This window comes from Epinephelus fuscoguttatus, linkage group LG16 (genome assembly GCF_011397635.1).
Source record: "Epinephelus fuscoguttatus linkage group LG16, E.fuscoguttatus.final_Chr_v1".
In the NCBI taxonomy this organism is placed as follows: domain Eukaryota; kingdom Metazoa; phylum Chordata; class Actinopteri; order Perciformes; family Serranidae; genus Epinephelus; species Epinephelus fuscoguttatus.
The window spans coordinates 23,515,145-23,534,568 of record NC_064767.1 but is presented as its reverse complement, the minus strand read 5'-3'; the positions used below and the strand labels follow the sequence as shown (position 1 = coordinate 23,534,568).

At 39.3% G+C, this 19,424-nt stretch overlaps 1 protein-coding gene across 4 annotated transcripts in view; it reads left to right on the top strand.

The window, feature by feature from the left end:
• Window positions 1-1,776: 1,776 nt before the first annotated feature.
• The window catches only part of dst (dystonin), a 132,630-nt gene continuing 114,982 nt past the window's right edge, over window positions 1,777-19,424 (top strand). For 2 of the 4 annotated variants that reach the window (XM_049600887.1, XM_049600886.1), the window contains exons 1-4: window positions 1,777-2,097; window positions 2,400-2,431; window positions 3,710-3,898; window positions 11,420-11,633. In XM_049600887.1, the coding sequence (XP_049456844.1) occupies window positions 1,914-2,097; window positions 2,400-2,431; window positions 3,710-3,898; window positions 11,420-11,633 (619 nt within the window). In that variant the 5' untranslated portion in view covers window positions 1,777-1,913. Of the gene's footprint in view, window positions 2,098-2,399; window positions 2,432-3,709; window positions 3,899-11,419; window positions 11,634-12,831; window positions 13,030-19,424 lie in introns of those variants that run through there. The other 2 variants (XM_049600889.1, XM_049600888.1) reach the window with 2 other exon arrangements.

The window sequence follows — 19,424 nt, the reverse complement described above, 5'->3', positions numbered from 1 at the left end:
ACTACAGACAGTTATTTAGCACAAATAAACTAATTTCAACCATAAAATCTGATCAGCTTTTGTACCTTGTCCACTTTTGTGTCAGCTGTAGACTGATCATAAAGGTCCCCTCAAAGGAGGACAACCGGTCTAAGTTGAGCAAAATGAAGTATGAGGTGCAGGAAACCCAAAATGTGATGTCCTCATATGAGGATGCTGTGTCTAAGGAGGATATAAACATTCCAGTAGTTTAAATGTATGGTAACATACATGTATGGTTGTAGCAGTATACCGGTTGTAGAGCTTGATATGAAAGTTAACAGTTTTCACACCATGTACATTTACTTACCCACAATATTTGAGAAAAAAAGTAACTTGACAGAGAATCCCACCTTTATTTTAGTCATTTCCAAAAGGAAGACTTTTTACACATACTTAAAACATGGTTTCAAGTTTCAGTTATAATAATAAAATGTATCTTTCAACCAAAAATAACTCCTCCATTTCCTCTTAAAGGGTCATTCTGACTGATAATAATAATGATTCTGACATACTGTGAAACTGCGAAATTGCAACATTTTCTGAGACGGTTGTTGTACTGTGAAAATGTTGCATTGTTGCAACCCTACATACATGACAATCATTTATTTTGTCATCATGTAAAATATATATTGACACATGCAATGTATGGTATATTGGTTTACTGTATATAAAGACACATTCACAGACACAAACAGTATGGCTGTTGCATATTAGGTAGGGGCGGGGGAAAAAAGCGAGATAGCGTAGTATCAAGATCTATTGTGTGGCAATATTGTATTGTTAGACGGACACTAAGTATACATTTTTTAAAATTAAATTATTGATATTACAAATACAAATTAAACTTTAGGTAGCCTACTAGAATAGTATTACTAGTTGCTTTGAGTTGAGATGAACAGACTGTTAATTTATTTTATTCATAAAACTGTTTATGTTTGGGTATAATATGCCACTGAAACAAGGTAATAAATCACAATATATTGTAGTATATACTGCAATACTCAGCATATTGTAACAAGTTTAAAATTGCAATAGTATTGTATCACGACTTAAGTATCCTGATAATATTGTATCGTGGGGTCTCTGGTGATTCCCACCCCTAGTAGACACATGTTAACATACATACCTACAGATTGTTTGTTTGGATGCAAAATTGGTCTTTTTAATACTATGAATAAAATGTTTTTCTCGTCACACTTTGCTTGCCTGTGTCTTTTATTTGACTGAAGAAAAAACAAACGCTCTAAATGACATCAGTTCATCCCAAAAAATTACATAACCCATGTTGGATTATGATTAGAGTTGGTTCCTATTTTTTGCTCTAATCCTAAAAGGATCTGTTCATTGCACCTGCCTCATTTCAGAGCCTTTTAGAACAACAGAGTACATTTCACTACTTAAAATGAATTATGTCAGACATACATATTGCATTACTAATGATATATTGTAGTAACATTGTTGGTGTATTATAGGATGGAAATGCACATTACGTTCCCTATAAACTGTGTCACTGTACTGTTGAGCTTCACAGAAACACATAGGTCTGTAATAGTAGTTAATAGTATGACAGCATCATGGTTTGGTCAGCCGACTCTGCAGCAGATTACTGCGATGCTCAGCTGAATCTGCTGACTCTCCCTGCCCCTGTTAGAAAAAAATAAATAAATAAAACTTGCGTCTCTGCTGAGTCATGCATTGTACCCTACAATAATGATATCAATAGTCTGGGCTGTCTTCTTTGAACCTGTGCGCTTTACGCGGTGTGGTGTGCGATGCTTCACGTATGTCAGTCAGTGTCTTTCTCCTCGTCTTGAGCTCTCAGCAGCAGCGACACATCGGCAGGAGAGGAGCCTGCTGTCTGAGGCTGCGGGATCTGTCCTACATCTCGCCTTATGATGATTGCTGCGGCGTTTTTGGTGCTGTTAAGGCCGTACAGTATCCAATGTGTGCTGCTCTTATTGTTGCTTTTGCTCGGGACTATAGCGACTATTTTGTTTTTCTGCTGCTGGCATCGCAGGCTCCGTAATGGGAAACATCCAATAAAATCAGTGCTCTCCGGACGCACCAAGAGCCGCGGTGAGTAACGCAGGCCAGCCGCATCTCCTCATCCTGACAGCTCATGTCTGTAACTGCATATTCTGGATGTATTCAGTCTGTTTTATATCATATAGCAAGCTGTAAAGTCTACCCATATCTGCAGTATGGGCTGTAGGTGACAACATATGCGCACTCATATTGACTGTGAAGAGGGTGTTATTAGTTTGTAGCTTAAAATATCTGTATTTATTATTGATTATATAACAGTCTATAGTTGGTATCTGCCATGTCATACTTTAATGTAAATGTTCTCATACTAACATCTGTTATCTGTCCCATAGTGGGCCTCCGGTCACATCATTTTCGATCAGAGGTAGGATGAACTTTTTTAATTATGAGCCTGACTCAGTCCCCTGTGATATCAAACAGCTAGAATGACATCAGGAGTTAGATACGTGAACGCCTCATGCAGTTATGAGCTTCCAGAATAATACGAGAGATGCTTCACCCAAAAGCCTGCTTCTTTGGACTTTTACAGTTAACTGCATGACTATTTTAAGGACCGTGATGTGCGCAATGCGCATGTGTTACCATCAATAAATAATGTAGGAGATTCTGCAGTTTCATTCTTTGAGGAGAGTTGAATATCTGTGCAGTGTTCTCAGAAAGGCATAGGTTAAATCTGAGGTGTAAGCAAGCCAGGAGAAAAGCAAACTATTTTATGATACATAGCCTAAGCTATTTACAGTATGTCATCATGTTTGATGCCAAAATGTGTTAAGTAGAGATTCAGCCGCTCTGTTTCCGTTTTACGTACTTTGCTTTCAAAATAAAACTAGGAAAATGAAGTCTTATTAAAATGCATGGAAAGAACTTAAAACCACAACCACCTCCAAATAAAAAAACATATATCATGGCAAAAGCTGTCTTAGTAAACATAAGTATTTCAATAATTGATCTTCCTTGCAGGGTATCATTTATTTTTTAAATTTTCTGTAATTTAATTCAATCTAAAAAGGGGTTTGTGAAAAGTAATGTGGCATATTTCAATTAACTTTAAGCAAACTCATTATTTATTGATATTGAAAGTGCCATACACTGTAGGCCTTTGAGTTTTGTTACTGTATATTGCATTTGCATTTAATACACCTAAAAATAAAACTCACTGTGCTAAAGTTATTATGTGAATCTCTGTGGTTTTGAAGTTCTAAATGTAAAAGTTTCAAATAGTTACCTTCCTTTGTAGGTTATGTTATTGAACCATAGGACAATGAATCCCCACCGGCTCAGTACTGTAGCCGGTCAGGATTCAGTATCATGTTCAAGGGCACAACAGCATGACAGCTGCTGAGCCTACATGTTGAAGAACAGTCTCCCATCATTACCTTCAAAAATGTTCAGTGAAGGAAAACTATATGTCAATCTGTGAGATTGCATAGTTTGTTTTTCCTTTTCCTGTCGTGATTGGAGTTGCTGACTCATCTTCCTCTAACACTTCTGACTCTGAAATCTAGGTCATATACTACAACAGTGCCTCCCCAGCCCGAATCACAATTAGTATTCATATTATGTTCAGAGCTGTTAATTTCTCTTGCCATGTCTGCTGACAGTATAATCTGTTCCCAGTCTGACATTTGCTCATGTTTCCCAGGGCTTCAGGCACAGTCCACGTCACGCGAGAAGGAGCATACATGCTCGAGTGACAGAGGAAAAGCCCAATCTGGTCGAGATTCCTGAGAGTGAACCCGAGTCATCGTTGACTCTGAGAAAACGCAAAGTAAAGAAGAGAGTCCTGCCAGAATTTTACCAGTCTGTACAAGTCACCCCCACACGCAAACCTGTAGGTATCCCCCTTTTAACTGTACCCATGAAAAATACTGATGCTATTTTTTGCTTGCTCCCCTCCACAGGGACCTCAGTGTGCCTTTGAACCTGGTGGATTCAGTAGGTTGCTCAAGGATGCAGGGCAAGTGTTTGTCTACACAGTGAAATCACTGTTTGTTTGTTTTGTTTTAAAGGATGAGATCACTCCCAGGTAAAAAATACATATTTTTATTCTTACCTGTAGTGCTATTTATCAATCTAGACTGTTCTGGTTTGAGTTACAGAGTGTTGGAGATATTGGCTGCAGAGATGTCTGCCTTCTCTCCAATATAATGGCACTAGATGGCACTCGGCTTGTGGTGCTTAAAGTGCCAAAAATACATTTGAAAAACTCAATAGCAATGTCTCTTTCCAGAAATCATGAGCTGGTTACTCAAGATAATCCACAGACCTTTTTGTGAGCAGTTTCATGTAGGAACGATTTTCTTTCTACAAAACTCCACCCACCAACCACATCACCAAGGAGAGGAAAGTGTGCATTTACTACTAGCTCACCTAGCACGACTGAGCTAGCAAATACAGCTCAGTCAAGGATGACACCATTAATGTTTCATCTTGCACTGTCACAAGCACGAGCCTCTCCTCCATGAGAAGATGCACACTTCTTTCTGCGTGGCGATACGGCTGGTGGATGTAGTTCGGTAGAAAGAAAATACACTCACTGGCCACTTTATGAGGTACACCTTGCTAGTACCTGGTTGGACCCCTTTTGCCTTAATAACTGCCTTAATTCCTCATGGTGTAGATTCAACAAGATGGTGGAAACATTCCCCAGGGATTTTGGTCCATATTGACATGATAGCATCACACAGTTGCTGCAGATTTGTCGGCTGCACGTCCATGATGTGAATCTCCCGTTCCACCACATCCCAAAGGTGCTCTATTGGACTGAGATCTGAGAGCTTTGTGACATGGTGCGTTATGCTGCTGGAAGTAACCATCAGAAGATGGGTACACTGTGGCCATAAAGGGATGGACGCGGTCAGCAACAATACTCAGGTAGGCTGTGGTGTTCAAACCATGCTCAGTTGGTACTAAGGGGCCCAAAGTGTGCCAAGAAAATCTCCCCCACACCGTTACACCACCACCAGCAGCCTGAACCGTTGATACAAGGCAGGATGGATCCATGCTTTCATGTTGTTTACGCCTAATTCTGACCCTACGTTCTGAATGTCACAGCAGAAATCGAGACTCATCAGACCCAGCAACGTTTTTCCAATCTTCTATTGTCCAGTTTTGGTGAGCCTGTGTGAATTGTAGCCTTGTTCCTAGCTGACAGGAGTGACACCTGGCGTGGTCTTCTGCTGCTGTAGCCCAGCTCAAGTTCGACATGTTGGTCTTCTGCATACCTCAGACAAGAGAATTGATGCTTACTGGATATTTTCTCTTTTTCGGACCATCCTCTGATATCCCTTGATAAATAGCACTACAGATGAGAGGATATGTATTTCTGATTTGGGGCTGCACTGTCCCTTTAAAGACAGATTCCATGTATACACTAATTTAGGACGGACAATTTAACATTTCTGCAATAGGTAATCTAATTTTGCTTTAATTTTCTTTTAAAGCCAAATACAAGTTTGTGTCATTAGAAATATTTGTTCATTACCAAATGAAACTATAAATTTGGCTTAGATTCAAAGTGAGACACCATACTGTAGTTAAAACTCAAAACAACTTAATTAATCCCACTGGGAGAATTAGTTATGTCTCTAAAGGTTTCTAAAGGTGTTGCAGCTTTGCATTAAAAAAGAAAGTAATATATATATATATATATATATATATATATATGTATATATATATATATATATATATATAATAGCATCATTTATTAATATAAATATATATACATATATTAATATGTGTCAGCTGTGTATCATACATATATATATATATATATATATATATATATATATATATATATACATATATATATCACCGATTTCCAGTGTGAATGTCAAATGATAATCCTCTATTTGAACAGACTCAATTATATCTTTTCATGTTGCCTTATTGTAGTGATCTAAGTTGACATGCTGGTACAGGTCCTCTCTAATCCATTCAAGTCTGTTAACAATTTACTATGTTGGCATGGGAACATATCCTCATATGGATCAACAGCTCAGCTCTTTGTTAACAAGAGTAAGGCCTTCAGTGATCCTTTCTGTATCTTTGTTTCCTCGTGAATTAGCTGCTCTGCTTCCAAACAGGAGTGTGCTCACCATCCTTCAGTTGCTGCACCAGTTTGTTTCAGATGGTGCTGTTAAAAAGTAATGTGTGGAAACAGACAGTGTAACATCTGACCCATGTATTGATCATTTTCTTCCTGGAAGTGAATGTATAAACGTGCAGGAACAGAGAACAGAGAGCCGAGGAATCACAGGGCCTCAGCAGGACTTGTGTACTTATGGGAACATAAGACATAACCACACTGGCCCCCTTTGGTTTGTCAGGTTTACTGTATGTGTTGCTGCTCTAATCTGAGAATATATTTTTCTTGTTCCAGAGAAAAGAATCCTGATCCCACACTCACAGAATCACAAAATCTGTGGGTGTTTCATTTTGAATGTCATTTATTGTGTCCAGAACATTAAAAATCCTTCTCTCTCTACTGTAAGGGCTGTAGCTGTTACTGCTGTATAAAGTCCTAGTTTAGGACAAGACTTGACATGACAGTGATGTTTGAACTGACTGTGTTCAGAGGAAATTATTGATCTGTGTGAAAGTGTTGCAACTCGCTGCTTCCATTAGTGGTGTTGCATCACTGTAGATAACAGGGTAGATAACAGGCTCAGTAACAAAACAGCCGTTTTGGGCTTTTTGTTATTGACATTGTGAGCAAACAGCATACATATCAACTTGACCAGAGTTATGTCAATGTGTTAAAGTCACTTCTGATGATTCTAAACCAAATGTTTTGTTGCCATGTGTGAAACAAAATCCACTTAAAGCTACAGTTGGTAACTTTTATGAAAAGTACCTTTTTGTCATATTTGCTGAAACGTTTATTGCATCCTGACAGCAGTACACATAGAGACAGATAATCTGTGGAACAAAAGCATGTTCCTTTGCTTCCTCCTAGTGCTTCCGGTGGCATTTACAAAAAATATACCGCACCTGAACTAAAACAACCAATCAGAGCTGAGGAGGAATTGATAATAAGGTCATATCAATTGCTGCTAATGAACTGCGCTCATACTAGGCAATACTGATCAAATATGAATCAAGTTTCTGTTACTGCATTACCTATTCATCACCCCAGATGTTTTCAGAGACATATTTTAGTGTACTGTTTGGCTGTAATATAAGAGAGTTTGCTCCAGCCAGTGGGCGGTGCTTAATTTTCAGTTTGAATATTTTCAGTATGGCAGCTGGGTCACAAACATTCTCATTTTACAGCTAAACAGAACACTAAAATATGTTTCTGAAAACCATTTGAGGTGAGAAATAGGCAATATAGAAACACAATCTTGATTCGCATTTGGTAAGAGTTACCAACTACAGCTTTAATGTTTAAAATTGTATTGATTTGTTGTGCAAGTGAAATACTTAACGTGGCAGTGAGCAAAGATAAACAATACTCTGCCTGCCAATATTGTTATTCTTATCATACAAATGGCAGAGGAGTTTCACATATTACTTTAACCACAAGACGAATAGCAACCTGAAAATGTATGGACTCATGAGAGCTCGAAGATGTGCAGTATGTGAGGAGACTTTAATATGTAATAGTCCTTCATATACTAGCGCAGGCCTAGATTGGTCCACCATGCATCATTCATGATATATTAGCATGTGTAGCCTACACAAAACTGTGCAAAATGAATAATCCAGAGTGTTTGCCTTGTCTCAGTGAAACCATATTCTGTGTTTTTAACTTATAATCTCTTTGAATGACCCTGACTAGTGGAAAGGAATCACTGACTACTTCACATATTCTATTCACAGCAGGTCGAGTGGTTGCAGTCTTGTTTTCAATTCATGTTCAACACTAAAACACAGTGTGCAACGCCGATGAATCTGGTCATGAATGAAATATTTTATATATGCATCTGGAGGTGATATTTTAATGTGACATTTACTGAATAAGAACTGCACATATTTAAAGTATTTTGTCAGGGCTTGATCACATTTTATTTTTCACTGATAACCTGTAGCCACTGTGTTTTCAGATTTTACTGACAATGATATTCAGATAGATGACGATGATGCCCTTATGTCCATTTTTAACAGTAACAGCTCCTGAGCAAAGAATACTAGGTGTTAACAAAGAATAAAGAATTGTGTTCATCCCCTATTGGAGAGGATAAACCCTGTATGAAGTGAGGGGAGGAAGGGCCTTTAATGTTTCAGCTTTTCTTATCCCTGTACAGTTTGCTCCTTATATGAAACATACAGTTATTCCTATAGCAGCCCAATTAATAATTATTTCATAATAGGGAGCATTAACTTTCCTTGAGTCATGTAGTTTTTCTCACTTTTAGTGGTAGGAATTATGAATAAGCTTTCTAGCTGATAAAAACTGCAACACTAAGCTGCCCTTTCGGCTCTGCACTTTTTATCCTGATGAAAAGGCTGCTTATATTAACAGCATGTTGCTTTTTATCAGCTCTGACCGAGCATCGGGAACAGATTTTCACTACTACTACCATTTAAAAATAGAAATGATTTTCTGTACTGTCAGAAGCTTTTAAGTTCGTCTTCCATCTTTGCATTCATGAAGGTTTACCAAGACAATCCTGCAGAGTCATTCCTTAATGGTCATTAGTATGGGAGACTGGGTATGGTTTTAACAGGACCACTTTCACCAAGAGGGGAGAACCTATGAGTCATTAAATACATTTATTGTGTGACCACAATGGACTTATGTAACATGCATTTAGATTAGAGTGTATACTCTTTAATCTTTGGGTAAAATGTTAAGTATTTCACCTTTGCTCATTTCATACGACCATACAGCTACAGCTAGCTAAACAATGGCCAAAAGGGGTGGGGTTGTAACACTTTTTTTGAAAAGTGTCACAGCTGACCTCAGTGGCAGCTAAACATGTTTTATCTTTCTATCTCACTCCTTTTTTCAGCACATCAAGGGAGTTGGTGGAAAACTGAACTTCTACAGTCATCAAATAAAGTGAGGCAGGGAAAGACAGTAAGGTCAGTCCTCAAAGAATACTCTATGTGACGCTGAGCAGATACTGCAAGAACTGAATCAACACAGCTGCCCCTGTGTGGGCTATCAGAGCTGTCAAAAAGTCGTCAGTGCCCAGCAAGAGTATGTCTTGATTGGTTCCTTGACTTTGGCAGCAGACAGGTTAGCGATTTAGACCTTAGTAGGAAATAGTTATTAGTGTATGCAATAGTTTTTTATATATATATTTTTTTTGTAAGTGTGTCATTTTAAATTCCACATTCTGATTGATACAGTTTTAGAGTTAAACTTAACCTGGTTTTTACACAGAGATTATGCTTTATTGCCGTTATGAAGTTCTGTCTTAATGCTGCCTTTGCATCTTTACACAGAACCAAGCAACAGCAGCATCATGCCATCTCAGTTGTGTGATTTTAGGTATCATGCTGGCATCACGCAAGCAACAAAGGCGTGATAGGCGTGATGTGTAACACAACAGCGTTGGCCTCTAGTGTGACACACAACATGGGTGTCTGCAGTGCTTTCTAAACACTAACAATGGCACTAACATGGCAATAGCAATCATTTTACCGTCTCTGTTATATGGCGGCTGAGCTCATCCTCTCAGAGGGTAATGAGCTCCCAGACATCACTGTTTTCCCCAATGTGCAATGTTTTTGGCTGATGTTCTACTTTTAGTTCTTTTAGTTAGCTGCTAACTGCTATTATCTGCTTTTTAAATCTCCAGGGAGTAGGTTACACATAATACATCGTGAAAACATCACACCTGTCCCTTCTATGGGTCCATCCTGCTGGCTGTTCCTTTTACACATCAATTGGGCACTGTTTTGACCTCCACTGCCAATAATAGCATGGCATTCCTGTCTTAAACACTCCTTGTATTTGAGAGCAATTAATTGAAGAAGTTGGAAACATTGCTATTTGTAGTAGACAGATAAGGGTAATTTGGGTCAAATTTGAGAGCCCTTATACAAAAAGTTACAGGTGCTAAGACAAAAAGTGTTACAACCACACCCGGTCTCCCCTACTTACCTTTCAGGATCATAGCAGTCTGTATTATGTTGCATTTGCCCTTTAAATACTCTTTTATCATTAATCAAATGAAGCGTCATTATACAGGTATTTTGTGCCTCACCCTTTTCCTCCATGTGTTTACCTGCATTTGTTCTGTTGCTCAATCCCAGGTGTGTCAGGGTGCAGCAGGACATTGCAACAGAAAGTCAGTCACTCCTAATTTTCTGTATTGGGATTGTGTTGCAGCAAGTTAGAAAGAAGACATCAAAGATTCAAGAAAGAATAACTAATCTGATATAATCCCCACAAGGATGCGTTTAATGGCATTAAGAGTTTTCTTATTTGATTTTGGTTATATTGGTTTAAATTTAAACCTGGTTAAACCTATTTAAACTCGGTTTAATCCTTTTTTGTGCTCCCATGGTCCTCCCCATCCTCTCAGGTAATTAGCTCAACATATGTGGATGCTTTCACTGCACCCTATGTGGATAAAACCCATCTACGGTCAGTTATGTAATTGCATCCAAGGTCCACTCAGCAGTCTACTCTCAGTGGGTATTGTGTACATCTGTTGTGAAGCCCCCGCCACGAGAAAGTGTGGCAGCCCTTGTCCTCTCATTACCCCCGCGTTTGATGTATTTGTAGCCACCCAGCACCTTTTGTGCAGGGATGGCGCTCTAACACCGCCGTCGCTGTTGGTAGCTGCTGTTGTTGGCTACCGGGTATGACGCGGAGACACATGCAGTCTGCTCTCCCATCACAGTCCAGCTCTGCCTCGACTGCACACAGCGTACCATCCGCTCAGCCCTCTGGAGATCTGACATCACCTCACATCCTTAATGCTCAGATAAGGAGACGAACTCGTGGCCGGAGCATCCCTCAAAGGGCGTGGCACCCTCCTTTTTGGAATTGACGCACAAAATGTGTGACTGAAGGGTGGGAGGCTAATAACGCGCAAATAGGATTGTTATTCTTTTTCTTCCAGCTGACAGCTCTCCATGTATACAGTGGTAAGTCTTGTTGTTGACCTGGCGGGGGAGCCAGATACTATTGATTTCACATTGCCTTCATTTGGTTCAATCTTTTTATTGTTATGGATTATTGCGAGTCGGCGGCGTCCTCACACCTGTGCTCGCATTACGCACTTTGACCCGCGATGGTGAGAAAGAAAGAGATATGTTGCGTGTTATTTCTGCGCTGTGCTCTTAATCATTTTAGCTGTGTGTGTGTGTGTGTGTGTGTGTGTGTGTGTGTGTGTGTAACCAAGACAAGCATTGTTCCTTTTCCTTATCCCCGTTTTCTTTTGTCTCACAGAGCTCTAGTTCGGGGAACCCTTCCCTGCACTGCTCCATGTCTTCCTCGGCGGATTTCTCAGACGAGGATGATTACAGTGCGAAATCTGGGTCGGCATCACCTGCACCCGGGGACACATTACCCTGGAATCTACCCAGGCATGAGCGATCCAAGAGGAAAATTCAGGGAGGATCCGTGCTGGATCCGGCGGAGAGAGCCGTGCTCAGGATCGCAGGTAAGGGGCAGTCTCCTTGTTGTCCGGTTATCACATGGTAATGCGCCGTGACGAGAAAAACAATGAGCGAATATGGGGTGATATACGGTGCACAAGCTGGCTGCATGAGATTATAGCACTTGTTAAGATATATCTCCCCCTATAGCATATCCACAGTTTTATTTAGGAATATAGGGTCTACATTTGTGGCACATGTGACAGTATTTTGGTTTTGCTTTCATTTTGGATATGATATATTTTAAAAGTAGCTCTTATTTGTTTTTGTTTTTCATCAAATCAGTGCGTAAACACCCATTTGAATACATTAAAAATGCATTATCACAACATTAGTCAATAATTAACATTGCGCACGGTGTCTGATTATAATCTGGATTTATTATTTACTGTCTTTACTTTGCTTTGTCATTTGTTGGCTAACATTGTTTATTAATGTGTTAAAATATTCCCAAAAAGTTGATAATAAAAGTCAGGTTGGTAGAATTAAGCAGATGAAATCACATAAATCCTTCTGACTTGGAATTTAAGTTTGTTTCACTTTTGATAAAATGCTTGGATGACTGAAGTTTTACAGCACTTAACTGTGTTATAATGAGACTTTGACTCTATTTGATGTTGTAAAATCGATAAGGGGGGTGTTGTGGGCGCAGTTTGGCACCTTACTGTTATCTGTGTGACATCGGTGGCAGCTGATGGGCCTCTGTGAGCAGAGACACAGATATAATATCAAACAGTGGTCTTGTAAATCTGCCAAAGTTGTCTGAAGTCTCTGGCAGGTGGAGTACAATGAAAAAGATCGTGGTCCATGTTACGAGCCGGTACAGAGACGCCTGACAAGGAAAAGCGTTTATTATTACACACTGTAAAAAGTAGGCGCTCATTCAGTCTGGTTTGGACACCTTATTTACGCACTCATGCGATTTCGTGCGTAATTGGGTTAGACTTTTGGAGATTTAGCCTCTTGTGTTAAGAGACTAGGATTCAATTTTTATTTTAAGGACATTTAAGACTTATATTGGCTCAATGGAGTTTATAAGTCAGACATTTTTTGCAGCGCAGCGCGTCCGGCAGTCCTTCCTATCAATCTGGTGAACTCCAGGGAGGAAGTGTCGCCTATTGGACAGAGCGCAGACAAGGGAGGGATGTAGGGCGTTTCCTTCAGTGCAACAACAGCGCCGATCACTCTTGAGTCCTCAGCACATACACATGCACACAAACACACACACACATTCACATACACACACACACACACTGACACACGCTGTGTCCCTGTCCGCTGCTGGTGAATGTCCAGTTTGTGGAGCCCGGGTTATGGCTCAGTACGTACCGCAGGGTTATGGTCTCTCGGACGAACAGGAATACCTCCAAGCCTATGAGGATGTTTTGGAAAAATACAAAGGTAGGATTGATGCTGATTGGATCTTGTTTAGGCTGTTGGGACGTTGGAGGAATTGCCTGGGTTTTGTTTGACAGCTCAGTGACTGTCAGCCTGCCCCCACTCTCTCTGTGGTGACTGGCTGGTCTTAGTGTCTTTATCCCTGCAGTGGAAAAGTGGGAATATTTCCTGCATGACATCACAATTAGGCTGCATTTTAGTAGCCAGGACAAAGGCTTTATTATGATTTTTTTTATGATCTTATTAGATGAGAGGATTGTTTCTCCTGTTGAGCAGTTATATGGAAATACCGAGCTTGAAATATGTCTGTCAGACCAGATAATTACAGCTTTCTTTGTCCTCAAATTGAGAGGTTGACATAGAGAAATCAAGTCTGTTGTTGAGTAAATCATGCTGTCATAATATAAATGATCTATTTGTGTATTTTTAGGGTGAATATCATTGACTGAACACTCCTCAGCTGACCTATGTGGTCTCAAGGCAGGCAGGACAATGACATAGCAGGGTGAGGCGTTAGCTCATAGCTCATGTCACTTCACATTGCTGCTCCTTTTAGGTCCATACATCTCATTAATTATACCAAATCCATCACACATACGAGGTCCACGTTATTCAGCGTCCCTCTGACAGCTAGAGCTCGCTGACAAAAAAAATCATTCACATGCACTCTGAGGCCAGGCCTGTGGAGATCCACTGGGGCTGAATACAAACTGACAGCAGCGGTTTTAACTCCCATGTCTCCACAATAGAAACCAAAGTAAAACAATAAATGGCATAAACTGTGCAGTATTGTGCTGAATGCTCTGCCGCGAGCGTGTTCTCTCAGCTGTCGGAGCATTGTAGCCAGCAGGGCCAGTCAGCTGTGGTATAAGGCTTAAACTCCCTGATTGGGCTCTAACAGGATCATATGATGTAGCATCATTAGGAATCTGTAGCTGTTGTCTTCAGGCAGAGGAGCTGTGACTCACAATGAGCTTCTATCACTAACTGATCAGTTTTTACATGCTATATATTGAGTTTTGGGGATATTTGATTCCCTGACAGTTGAATAATGGACTTTTCAAAGAAGGGTAAGGCTTTGTTTTGTATTTCATTTGATAATTTCAACAACAAATTTTGAAGTTTATGGAAGCATTGCAGCCTCGTAATAATGCTACTGATTTTTTTTCTGTTACTCAGAAGCAAACCTGACTCCATGTAATGTCTTTTTCTCTTGCTCGTCAATACTCCACTCATGAATGAGTGATCATGGTAGAAACTGGAGATCAGCTAATCATTACTTCCAGCAAATTCACCTCCAACCCCCTGTTTCCATCAGCTTTGTGTACATCAGTCCTTTCACGGCAGGAATAACATTCCAGCTTTGACCATTAAGGCAGAAAGAATGTATCAACATTTATTTACTAGAGGTCAGTTAAGGAGCGATGTTAACCAGTTCATAGCTCATTTGCAAAGTTGCAGGCTGTTTGTGTGAGAATGGATGAGTGAGATGACGATTTATGCATTAAGATTTACAAAAACAAACAAAAATCATATCATGGGAGAGGACAGCTTTAGAAGGTTAAATCGTAGTCTGTAGAAGTTATTGGTATGCAGTGTATTTGAGTATATCTGATTAATTAAGGCTCAGAAAAGTATGTTCACATCTGTGTACATCTTCTACTTTCTTAAAACAGCTTAGTTCTTAACGTAATACAAAAAAAAGTTTGTTTGCTTCTTCACAGCCGTGATGTTTGTCAGTAGGGCGCTGGCTAAGTGCTGGAAAAATCACTGTTGTTATTGTCACTTTAGTTTTATTTGCAGTTAACAGGATCACCTAGAGCCCCGAGCTTCAGTCCATGTGATACGTAGAGAATCACAGGGAGACATTTTCGTAACAGAATCATCAACAGTAACCAAACAAACACAAGCAAACAGCCAGTGGCCCAGTTATAAAGTGCGAAACAGGACTGTCTTTGTCTTGCCAAATCAAGATGTTGCATTGGATCATTTTCATATGCATTTACCTTTGATAGCAAATGGACTGTAGCTTATTGTTATTGTCTGTGTCTGTGTTGGGAGCTTGTCACTTGATGTATTTCAGTCATCAAGCACCTCTGAGGTAATGTCAGCTGACAGTTTGAGAGAAAACACAGTCACTGTAGGAAGAATATGTCCAGGCTCCATTGTGGGGAGTGAGTAACACCACCACTGTGACCTTTGGTGACCTCTAACCGACATAAGTAAATTGGGAAAACCACAGAAATGCTGGATGAAGTTCTGAACCGCGTTGGTCAGAAATGTGAGTTCAGGAATTTTGGTGACTAAGCATAAATAGTACCATTGACTGGGAGCATGCATGTTGTTCTTGTCACTCTAGCTGTAAGAATGCCACGCTAATTAGGCATTAGAGTAAATAGTACACTTAACAGAGGATTTGCTGTAATTCAATGCAGGCTTTACAAAAGAGTGTAAACTCGAGGAATGAGTTAAAGACACGGTTTCTTAGACGCGCACAACAGTTAATGGCAGTGGGCAGCGGCCGTGTGGGATCACAGTGTTCCAGCAGAGCCTGCTCGGTCAGCCATCAGCATGAAGGGCCACTGAGTTTATCAACAGTTGATCATCCTCTGACATCAAGACAGATTGAACGGATTAGATATTTGGTTCGGTCAGCTCTTCTTGCAGTTCATTTTGTTTTTAAGATGCCATATGGTGTGAATTGGTTCATCATATTTAAGTATGACACATTTATAGAGATGAACCCATGTAAACACATCTCTGCAAATAATACCCCAAAATATTTTAATTCAAGCTGGAGAAACAAATTATTTTAATATTTTTTCTTTCATTTTTCTTGAAAATTGTGTCCAAAACTGATCTTAAGAAGGACTGCTATGATAAAAACATTTAAATAAAATGTATTGTACATTGCACTAGCTAAAGCTATGTCTGTGTAAGGACACTGCAGCCCATGAAATATTCACTAGGGATGGGACAATATATGAATTAAACATGAACCGCCATAAAAAACACTCACAAAAAGTTGATTGTGTTGAATTTCTATCATGGGAATAATCGTGAACATCATGTCCAGCAGCTTCCAAAGAGACTGCCAGGCAACCAACGATAATAGAGACACTGCCAAACAGGCTGCATACACACCAAGCACAAAAAACACAAAAGATCTTAATCAGCACAGGCATATTTCATCAAAAGATATAATGCTATTTTAAATACATGAAAGGCCTGTTGTTGTTTTTTTAGGTAGTTTGTTTTTCACTTAAAAGGATGCTCATTAAAAAAAAGATGTTTTATATCTGTGATGCAATAAAAATATTTGTGTCTTAACAAAATGTAAGTTTTAAAGTGATTCCAGTATGTTTTAATGTCATTTTAAGAGTTTGAGAGCATATTTGGATGATTATTGATACAACATGAATCACAATTTTTAATTTCCATACTGTCTCATGCTTAATAGACACCCAAAAATATGTTTCTGCTCAGTAACATTAACATTAAAACATTCATGAAACTCATTTTCTGAGCATAATATGATAAAAAGGTTTGATTTATATCCTTTTATCTGAGTGCTGTTAAGTAATCTTCCTTAAAAAAAAGACAGACATGAATATAAGTAACTCATAGACGTATATACAACCTATTGACTGTTTTATTTCTTTAAGAAGCATCACATGACAGACAGCCATACACAGCCAGCACAGAGCCAGTCTTTAGGATGAGATGGGTGTGGTCATTGCAGTCTGCATTATGACTTAATCTCTCATGACAAGCAGGATTTCTGTAGATACATGAAGGACAGGTATAATTATTCAAATCAACCTCCCACACTTGTATCATCTTGCGTTATCAAACACAACATGGAGTGAGAGAGCATTGTGGTTTTTTGCACAGTCACTGCCTTTGTCCATCCTCCTGGGCCGTGCCCAGCCCAACCCCTCTGCTCTATGTCGACAGCCCACTCATCACATTCAAATGGCCCAGCGGCCCACACACACAGCAGGCTGCCTCTATGGAGACGGTCTGCAACCGCACAAAAGACACTTTGTTTTTACGAGAGCAGCACCCAAGTTCCAGAGACTTGTTCATGTGTCAGTTTGATGGTAGTGACACTCCTTTTTTTCACCTTTTCATTCAATGTCAAGGAGCCTCACTTTGAAAGTGGTCTCTGCCCACCCACCTCAGCCCGCGGATTAACATTCCACACTGAATATTTTACATGCACAGTTTAGAGCCCCAAAAATGGAGCACTAATCCAACAATTTACACTGTTCAAAACAATAGGAAAGGTGCTTAAATTAAACTTAGTTTTACAGGTCAGTTAATCATCTTAAAAGGAGAAAATACACAAACATATTACATGAAATCAAAAGTCTTGAAATTTGTTAAGTTCATTCTGTAAATATGAGGCCTTAAAAGTCATTTAATAGGAGTTAAATTGGTATAACAGGCGCCCCATGTACAAAGGCAATGTTCTTGCTGCATTGGCCACAGGTTTGATTCTAATCTGCTACCCTTTGCTGCATGTCATCCCTACTTTCACCCTCTTTCACTCTAAATGCTGTCCTATCTAATAAAAGCAAAATGCCCAAAATAATCTTAAAAAATGTCATTTGATAGTCTTAAATTAGAATTTGTGATGTCTTATTTGCCACAAAATAATTACATTTGTCCATATTTTAATTTGTTTTTGTCAAAATGAGTCAAGTTCTTCTGCATGAAGCTCCATGTCTGATGTGAAAAATCTTATTGAACCTAATACTGTCTTTTTACTTCACTGCATTTTCCTTTTGGCAGATGTAGATTAATTTTACACACTCACAGTAATCATATTCCTACATAAAACTTACCTCCGTAGAGGATTACATATATACTTACCTTTATATTTAACTTTAATGCTTGAATAAATCATAATTTGTCCAAAAGTCAGTCTTGAATTTGGTTTAAATGATCTTGAAAAGGTCTTAAAAACATTAGATATTACTGTCTTGTCACCTGTAGACACCCTGGTAGTAAATAACACAGCCAACCAATGATTTTTCACTGTAATTAAACAGTTTTTATTTAAAGCACGTGGCATTATATTTTTATTTCCTCATGAAGAGATTATCAGAAAAAAAAATTGGGCTTGGTATATTATTTATTTGATAGCTGGACAAATGGAACGATATGGTTTAGCAAGTCTGTAAACAAATATTTAGATATAATAATCACAAGGCTATCTAATTATTAAGGGTCAATTCACAGCTACCACAGCCAGAATCCTAAGTGCTAATGAATAATTAAGCGCCTTAGATTTTTTTTGATCCAACTCCAGCTCCACTTGGTGCTGCCTTATTTCACAATAACGTTTAGCAGCAGCTGCTCGTGGTTTTAATTTACAGGGTTTCCCCACAGTAGATGTTTCCTCAGGTCACTTTACATCTGAGATGTTGTTTTGCTGTTATGGTCCATCAGTTTGTCAAGATTTTATATGAAAAACAAAATGTTAGAAAACGAAAACCTTCTACAGTAAATGCACCGCACTTATGCTAAACCATAATATTGTTGTTGTGGCCAAGCCCTTATTGATCTAATCAATAGACTTCATTGAAAATGGGCGGTGTAATCCAAACCAGCAGAGCTCTCAGAGAGCTTTTTACTGCTCCATCGGTCTGTAGCTACAGAAATATGTCTGTGTTTTAGTCACATATTCGTGTTACATTCATCATTTCGATATATACATGCCCTGTCCCTCTGGAATATATGTAATTAATTGAAATATAACTTTAACGCACTCCCATGCGTCAGCATTGAATGTGCGTCTGAGTGTGATGCCTGCTCACTGTTGTAATTCAAATGTTGTATTTACGTATATGCTGTCATGGTGATAGGAAGAGCAGCATGACTGAATCTCATTCCACAGCTTTGCTTAGCTCCTCTTACCATGAGATCATCCAGTGCGTCTCTGTCCCACCCCTGACTCATGCTCTGTAGCCTCTCCTCTCTCGCTCCGGCAGCACCACCCTTCTTTCCCGATTGCAGCAGATGCTGGGAAGCAGTCCCACACCAGCAGTAGGAAACAGATTTCTCCACTGTTTCAAAGGTGGCCAGGAAATGAGTGCTTCCATCTGTTTTTGCGTGAACTCTAAAAGCCTTTCAGTTTAAAACCATTGCTATAGTCTCGAGAATTGTGTGATACCAATCGTGACTTGTGAATAGAGCGATAAGAGAGGGAGAGCTGTGTGAAGATACAGATAAACATGACGATTGCAAATGCTTCCATACAGAGCAAGAGAGGTCACCGATTGGTTTGATTAGTATGAAAATAATGTGACATGTCACATACTATGGCCTTCACTATCTTGAACACCTATTGTAGATTCTGGATGGCCGTGTTTGACAGCACTCCTCACCAC